Source organism: Pyrus communis, chromosome 15, assembly GCF_963583255.1.
Source record: "Pyrus communis chromosome 15, drPyrComm1.1, whole genome shotgun sequence".
NCBI lineage: Eukaryota > Viridiplantae > Streptophyta > Magnoliopsida > Rosales > Rosaceae > Pyrus > Pyrus communis.
In genome coordinates, this window is record NC_084817.1 from 20,454,696 (window position 1) to 20,463,600 (window position 8,905).

The 8,905-nt window shown below is 37.3% G+C and overlaps 2 protein-coding genes across 2 annotated transcripts; one reads left to right on the top strand and one right to left on the bottom strand.

The window, feature by feature from the left end:
- The first annotated feature begins 542 nt into the window (after positions 1–542).
- Positions 543–4,944, top strand: LOC137716898 (VIN3-like protein 2). The gene is made up of 4 exons (XM_068456251.1): positions 543–688; positions 1,926–2,586; positions 3,251–3,570; positions 3,802–4,944. The coding sequence occupies exons 1-4, from the start codon at positions 637–639 to the stop codon at positions 4,656–4,658; spliced, it is 1,890 nt and encodes a 629-aa protein (XP_068312352.1). The 5' UTR covers positions 543–636; the 3' UTR covers positions 4,659–4,944.
- A 1,023-nt stretch (positions 4,945–5,967) lies between these two features.
- Positions 5,968–7,122, bottom strand: LOC137717162 (BURP domain-containing protein 6-like). The gene is made up of 2 exons (XM_068456465.1): positions 6,999–7,122; positions 5,968–6,848 (listed from the first exon to the last, which is right to left on the bottom strand). The coding sequence occupies exons 1-2, from the start codon at positions 7,120–7,122 to the stop codon at positions 5,968–5,970; spliced, it is 1,005 nt and encodes a 334-aa protein (XP_068312566.1).
- Between the last annotated feature and the right edge of the window lie 1,783 nt (positions 7,123–8,905).

An 8,905-nucleotide genomic window follows, 5' to 3' on the forward strand; every position in this document is an offset into this window, starting at 1 on the left:
GTGTTGCGGAAGACAACTTTACACGACTGCCTAACATCATATAACATATGAACTACAATTGTACATCCATATTCCACGTAGACCGTCACACTAAATATATCTCCTACTCTCCACAAACTCAGCCAATAAAGACACTTATGTGGAAGATGAGGTTTAGCAATATAGTAAAAGCAAGTAGAGTCGGACACAAAAGAAAGAAGACCCATCACCTACCCACGGATAATAAAGTAGAAATAAAAAAACTGAAACCGAAAACTTCGAAAGCACCATAGAGAGAATTGCATGACGCATGCAGGCGCGTGGGTTTTCCCACGACAGAAAAGCAAGAATAAATAAATAAAACCCAATTTGCCTGTTGCCCTCTCTTATTTTTGGCAATTTTTTATTATTTCTTTTCTTTTTCTTTACTCGGATGCCACTTTTCTTCTGACTCTCTCTCGCTCTCTCTCTCTCTCTCTCTCTCTCTCATGAGTTTTTTCTTGTGATCCTCGTCTCCCTCTCTCACTCTCTCTCTCCCTCTCTCCCTCTCTCCTTCACTCACTCTCTTTCTCCCTTCCCCTCTCTTTCTCTCTCTAGATACAAGTTCCCTGAATAAAAATAGAGTCTTTCGCTTTTTTGCCTCCTCTGTTGAATACAATGAGCAACCCAGAAGAAGAGAGGGCTTCAAACATGCAGTCTGTATTCTCAGGTCACTTTTCCCACTTTATATTTCCCATTATTTTTCTATTTTTCTTCATATAAATTTGGTGGGTTTTACTCTTTTGCAGTTGATTTGTTAGTTTTATTTACTTTATGACTATCGTATTCCACAATGTATGTCATCACGAAAGTATTATTTGCATCTGAGTTCGCCTTTCTTTTATATTTGCCTCTCCCTATTTTAGAACACATAAATATTGCTGTTATCCCCAATGTATGTTGCCCAATGCCTAAATTTTTTGAATAATTAGGTTATGCTGATGATTCAGGGTATGATTTTTCTGGGGTTTTGGGGTTTTTTTTTATTTTTTTAAATAATCAGACATGGCCGTTTGCTCTTGCTAGAAAGTCTTTAGGGAGACACTGTTTAGATTGACTAATGACGGCAACCAGCATTGCCTGTTGTAAAACTTTGTTTGCCCTTGAACAATTATAACTCATTGATATTGTGGTAAAGCTGTTTTGTCATAAGTTATTTTTTTCGATAAGTTTTGTGAACTCGGAATCCTAATGGGGTTTTAGAATGAAGTTTATGTTTCTATGGGAGTTGACGCTGAAATAGTAGTCCGTCGTTTGTCATTGTCAAATGACTAATTTCTGTTGATATATTTGAGTTATACGACGATATATCTCCAGAAGAACAGTTGTGATTTGAGAGCTACTCGTTTTATAAGAACGAACAACTTGTCTGGTGGGGTTGTAGCTCGTGTGGTACGATGTATTTTAGTCACACTGAAGGAAAGAGTTCGAACCTCTCCATTAATTTTCCTTGTGCCAAAAGGAACCAGGGTCCACATGTGAACACTATGTTGGCAAAGTCTACCAAAATTAAAGGGCTATCTCAGGTTCAAGCCTGTTGGTGTCCCTTACAAATTAAAACTTACCTGGCAAAAGAAAGAAACAACTTATGGTTGAACAAATTTGGAGAAGACCAAAGAATATGTTAACGAGTTATTTTGCAGTAAGCTTAGTTGTGGCTTGATTCCCCTTGGTACTTTGTCAGTGCATGGATACTCATTTTCAGTCTGAGTGTGGTTGATTTATATGAACACCGAAGATAAACCATGAACGTGAATCGTATATTGTTCTGTATGAGTAACTACTAGGTTTCAGTGATTATGTTCAACATTTTCTTGGCTGCAGATAATCTGTAATTTCATCTACTTGTGTTATAAAACATAAGACACCTGAAATTCAGTTTGACATTTGATTTTTTATTTCCTCAGGTTTTGTACTTGGCCCTGAAAAATGTAGCAGCCTCAGCTTGGGAGAAAAGAGAGAACTAGTCCGAGAGATTGCCAAATGGTCAAAAGATGCCCCAGAGATTCTAAGTTTCTTTACCCGTAGGGAGCTTCTTGAAATTATCTGTGCCGAGATGGGTAAAGAAAGGAAGTACAGAGGATATTCAAAATATCTAATGATACAGCAGCTTCTGAAGGTAATTGATTTGAATTCCAAGAGCAATACTAATAGTAATCCTGAAGTTGCTCCGGCCAAAATTCAAACTGGAAAGAAAAGGAAAAGGGAAGCTTCCTTTCAACCTCTCTCTGACACAGGTCATGTTTCTCCGGTGACGACTAAAGAAGGAAATCCTAAAATCCAAGTTTGTCATAATGTAGCATGCAAAGCTGCCTTTGGGTTAGAGGAGTCTTTTTGCAAAAGATGTTCTTGTTGTATCTGTCAACTTTTCGATGATAACAAGGATCCTAGTCTATGGTTGACCTGTGGCTCTGATTCTGCTGATGAGAATGGTCCATGTGGAATGTCATGTCATCTGGAATGTGCTCTAATGCATGAAAAATCTGGCTTTATGAAGAGCGGGTGCTGTCCAGAATTGGATGGAAGCTTCTATTGTGTTGCTTGCGGAAAGGTTAATGATATAATGAGGTAATAAATATTTTTTAAGTACCTGTGACCATTTAATCTCAATTACTTACTCTTAACTGCATTGTATGATATTATGATGCTAGTCGTGTATGTCTTGGTCAGTACAGAGTCCCAACCTAGAAAAACCAATTGCCTATTTATCAACTTTATAGACATCTACAGGTGTTGCGTTTGTGTGCCTGTGCACGCATGCGCACACAAAGGTATGCGGACAGCAAATGCTACATATTTTGCTTCTCCGATTTAGCAGTGATTGAACACTACAGAATCTACCAAGCTATCTCTTAAGTACATAGGAAATGGCACACTTTCTACAGCTAGAAATGAAAGATGTAGGTCATGATAATTCCTTCGAAGTATATAGAAACAACATTTTTTTTTAATATGTCACCTGTATATGTTTTTGTTGGTAATATTTTTGGTTACAAACTATTCTGAGAAAATTTAAATCAATCCACAACAAACTGAAAACTAGAAGTAAAACAGTTAGACTATCAATTTATTCCAAGGAAATATTTTCATTGATACGAATGTAGCAAATGGTTGGTAAGGATGAGGTTGACAATTCAGGTTATTTGGCCTAATCTAGAATGAAAAATATTTCACTTTTCTTCAATTGCCAAATAAAGCTGTTTGCTAATTAGATGGTTGGTTTTGTTTACAGAACCTGGAGAAAACAATTGATGATTGCAAAGGAGGCTAGAAGAGTGGATGTACTGTGTCTACGAATTTCTCTATCTTACAAAATTCTTTTAGGAACGAAGAAATACCAAAATCTGCAGAACACGGTAGGAACTGCCATGAAAAAACTGAACAATGAAGTAGGGCCTCTGGAACAGGTCTCTGCAAAGATGGCACGTGGAATCGTTAACAGGCTCTCTTGTGGTGCTGAAGTTCAGAAATTGTGCAGTTCAGCAGTGGACACGTTTGACACATTGTTTTATGTTCCTTGCCCTGTCCATGCAGAAAAGGAAGAGCAAGCCAGTAAGTTATTGTTTCGTTGTTTTCAATAATTTGAAGTCTGCATTCACATATGCAGCATCTAGATTGAACACAGCACCATGCATTTCATTTTATATGAGTTACGTCTGACCCTCTGACTGCAGTAGGGAATGAAAACTATTGGCCGGTATCGTCACCCTTGTTAGTTAAGTTATAACCAATTCATATATATTTATTGTTCACTGATGTTACTTAATAACTCTATTGTATCAGCTTGCCGCATCCAGTTTGAAGACTCATCCCCGACTTCCATTGTCATTGTGCTAGAATATGAGGACCAACTTTTTAACAACTTCTTGGGTTGCAGGCTGTGGCATCGTAAGTCTGATGCAAAGGATTACCCAGACCAACCCTCTTTCATTGTTTTGAGGCCTGAGAAGAAATTTAGCATCACTGATCTCCATCCCTCATCTGAATATTTCTGCAAGGTTTCTCTGTTTAGCAACTCAGGAATATTGGGTGTTTGGGAAGCTAAATGGGTCACGCCTGCATCCTATGATAGCTCTATTGTGCCGGAGACAAAACGAAGGGAAGAGAATGTAGTAGTTGTTCAAAATCATTCCCAAGCTGAATCAACCAATTCTAGTGACATCAAATTAACTTCTGGAGCCCATCCCGCAAATCTTCAGTTATCAGATGGCATTGGCAAGAACCAGAGCAAACGTCTCTACTCGCTGCTTCCTTTAACTGAAACTGTTTCTTTGATCAAAGATGCAGTTTCTCCATTGACACCTTGTAAATCTAATGGAATGCGCAAAGTACCAATTTTCAGATGTGCAAAGCGAGCAGAGGAAAGTGATTACGACTACTCTGTGAGAGCAATCAAATGGTTAGAGTGTGAGGGCCACGTAGATGAAGATTTTAGAGTAAAATTTCTGACTTGGTTCAGTCTGAAAGCAAATGTGCAAGAACGAAGGGTGGTTAGAGTATTCGTGGACACCTTCATCGATGATCCATCAAGCTTGGCCGGTCAGCTCATTCACAGCTTCGTGGATAAGATTTGCTGCCAGCAAAAGGAAAACCAATTTCTCAGCATGGGTCTTCCACAAGGTTGTGCCATTAAATTTTGAACAAGGGGATCAGCTTTATGCGAAAATGTCTAGTAGTAGGTAGGACATGGTTTAGAAATGTAGGTCTTTTTTTTCCTTCTGTTTTATGTCTTGGTCGAAGAAATGTAGGATGTTCAGGGAAACGGGAAACTTAGTCATCTGCTTGATCGAAAAGGGTTAAGCTCTTAAGCTCTTTGGTGTTAAATGTCCTACCCTTCGCCTTTGGGTGAGGGTGGACACGTTGCATCCTACAACGTCTTACTCTGAGGAGCTAATATCGAATAATCCTCAATTTTTGTTCTCTTAAGAAGGGTGAATTGTCAATTTAGCCCCTGAATTATCACTTGAGTGAAAATTAGGTCGCTAAACTATTTATTTGGAAAAATCAATCATTGAATTATAAAAATCTATCAATTTCATCCCTAATATTAGATTTGAAGCTACTATATTCAATTTTCCGTCAATTTAAATCATGTTACTTGTATGTGATACACATTGGAGGGTAGATTAGTAATTTTTCATAAAGAAATAGTTTGTTGAGTCAACTTCAGAGGATAATTTTTTTGTTTTTTTTTTGTTTTTTTTAACAAACGATATTATCTATACTAAGGGAAAGTGGAGGGTTAAGTCTCATAATGGGCTAGCAATAAATTAGATGTTAGATTCGTAACTTCTATGAAATGTTAAGGGCTTAGAAGCAAGAGAAGGACGGTATTAAGTGTGTCAAATGACTTAAGTTGACGAAAAAATTGGATAAAATAATTTTGAATATAATAGTAGGAATGAAATTTAGGGATTTATTTTACCGAAAAATACTTCAAAGCCTAATTTTTACTTAGGTGATAGTTCATAGACTAAATCGACATTTCCCCATAAAAAGAAAGTTGCAACTTTTCAACCAATGTTTTTTTTTATTTTTTATTTTGGCATGAAATTTAAGCAATGTCTTTTGAAATGTAATGAAAAGTCACATGTGGTCGTATCATTATGCAGAAGTAATATTTTCCGATGAGGTGCAAACCAAGACACTGTTTAACTCCGATATTCTTAGCAACCATTTCAAGCCGATCAACATAAAGAAAAATGTCACAAAAGTGTCTTTACATGGTCTCCCTAGCATTACATTTTTTATATATTTAAGATGTACTGTTTTCTTAATTTGTAACTCGAAATTTGCGTTTCTAATGGGTAAGATGTCCTATGGCAGTCAGTAGTCGCAGGCATAAACACAACTGATTTATCAGGTCTTATGTAATTCCATTTATTACCGGAGGATATACATTCTTACATATAGGCTAGTGATCGATCAGGTCGAACAAATTCAACCAGATCAAGTTGGTTTTTGGTTTGTAACCCAAGCAACATCCTCGGCTTTAAGAAAATGGCAGATGGGAACGGTTCCTCGCTCAACGTTGAGCTCTTTGAAAGCATAATGATTTGGGTACCATTGAGATGTATCTTGATGACAGGCTGCTACTGCTTTGGCTTTCGATCCGTCAGCTCCTTGCAGAGGCACCACATAAGTCGTCGTTTTTTCAATTGAATGGCAGTAGAAGACGGCATACGCATAGCTCATCTTATGACACACCATGATGTTGCTGGCTGCCAGCCTCTTCGCTCCATCTACGGTTATTGTGTACTTCTGCATCGGGGCAGCTCCTTGTTCCACCTCCGTTGCGATTGCTAGAACATTTTTTGATCCCAGCGTGGAGGTGGCAAAGTCGATCATCGACTCTAACGAGGTTACACATTGTTTTGCTTCGTCACTCGCGCCTGGACTGTCACAATTTTGAATGGTTCCCTTAATCAAATCGGCTTCATCAGACCCCGGTTTCACTGATAATTTGTCCAGAATTTCTGGCAGTTGGCTTGAACTGAAGGGTATCGCCTCTGCAGTTTTTCGGGACAGGAAAGGTATGGTACTAGAATTTCCACTTCCAGCTAATCGGTAATTCATTGCCCTTCCAGGATGAAGGTCCTTCTCCAAGAAGAAGATTGTTCGGTTTGGGTCGACTTCAACTTGTGTTAGACTTTCAGCTTCTGCGGGATCATCTGCAATATCGGCATATTTCACACAAAATGGAGCGTTCTCTGCAGCATCATTCTGGAAACGGGCGTTCTCATCATCTGAATCTTTCGAATACGCCCAATTCTCTTCCTTGTGAACTGGGTTGTGAAGAATAACGCTCCCTTTGCCAACACTAATGAAGTCTGCAGATTTAATTAGCAACAACATAAATGATAAATCGAAAATAAGTAAGATTATGAGTCTAAGAGCATCAGTAAATTAACGGTGGAAGAGGCCGATCGAACTCTGTCTATGAGAGCGTATGAGTTGTGTATATATAATATACTATTTACCAGGCATGACGAGTTGGCTGAGAGATTTCGGCATTGGTGTGTTTGGGAGGACGGAGTTCCAGTAGCGTTGAGGTGCTGGTATTGGTAAGGCAGCAGCATGGCTTCCCACCAGTGTGAGCTGCATGCAACATTTGAGATCTTATTGTAAGATTTTATAGGGTGAGTGTGATCAAACCTTTGTGTATCTATATAGATAAAGGGAGAAGGCCATTTTGGTGAAGCATTCAAAAATGCCAAGAAAGCCCCTTCGTTTTCTTCACAATTGAAATCAAGGGCTGAGATTCAAACGTTAAAACCAAAGCTATATATCTTCAGCTTTATATCAAATATCAAATCTAAGGATGCATAAGAGAAACCATGCATTTCTCGGTCACCAGGTAACCAAATGTACAAATCTGCTAAAATAATATCGAAAACTAAAGTTCCAGAGCTCACTTACAGTGAGAAAAACAAAGATTCTGGAGAGGAGAAACCCCATCATGAAGACTAAAGAATCAACAAATGTTGCAATGGAACAGAAAACTCAGAGAGATGGATGGTAGAACAGTAGCAGATCGGTTCTGTACTTATAGGGGGAGTGAGTGAACCCAGCAACAGCAACGTAGAGCATGCATTGCGTGGTGTAAGTTGTCGGGATTAGGTGTAAATATGTAGCCTCTTCCATTGCCTCGTGTAAAGTTTCTTCAGTAAGATGAACCAGGCAACAGCAACGTAGAACATACATGCAGATGTAGTTGAAATGGCCTGAGCCTTTTCTTCTTTTTAAGATAAGGTGGTTGTATTTTTGTGGGAAAATGGAGAGTTGAATTGCATTAATTTTAAGCTGTAATTTTGGAGAAATTTTTAATTGTGATGGGAATACAAGTAGTATATCACGTGTTTTAATAAGAGTGATGGGAAATTTTATTTTTTAAGTTATTAACTTTTTAGCACATATATCCCACTATTTGTATAATGACACGTGATGTACCACCCAATGTACTGGTCACACTGAAAAATCTCTCGTAATTTTGCTTGAAAATTTTCTTCTTTATAAGTTTCATTTATGTGGGTAAAACAGAACTAGAATGAAATAATACTTGCATTCTTTTTTGGGATAAGCTCATTCTTCTACTTGCAAATAACGTATCTTCATCGTAGAAAATTTTATATTCAGAATTGTTTTCATTTGAAAATTATCTCTACAAAAAAGTCATTCAAATTGGAGAGCATTTAGTCATTCAAATGTATTAATTAATGATGAATTGCCCATTTATTTGATACATTTGGATGACTAAACGATCTTTCATTCAAATAATTTTTTGCAAGGAAGAACTTCAAATCAATATTAAGTAATTGAATGGTTTCGATTAAGAATTTCTATAATGAAGATACATTATTTGCTAGTAGGAAAATGAATGCAGGTATTATTTATATAAATTTGGATTTTTATTTAGGATTTTTATCACAAATAGCATTTGAGATTGATCAAACTTATCATTTTGGTCCCTAACTTTCAAACTTAATCAATATTGTCCTTGACATTCACAACCGTACATCAATTTGGTCATTCTGTTTAGATTTCTTCAACTATTTCATTAGTTTGTATATGAGACCTACAAATCCAATAAAATGGTGACACGTAGATTACAGAAAATAAGGGGTTTTATCACAAATGATCTCTAATATTGATCCAACTCTTCATTTTGGTCCCTGAGTTTCAAAAATCGATGAATTTGGTTACTGACTTTCACTACCGCACATCAATTTAGTCATATGATTAAATTTCGTGCGGTAGTGAATGTCAGAGCGATAATGATTGATTTTTAAAAGTGAGGGGCTAAAATGATGAGTTTCACCAATCTAAACGGAATGACCAAATTAATGTGTAGTAGTGAATGTTAGGAACGACATTGATTGCTTTCGAA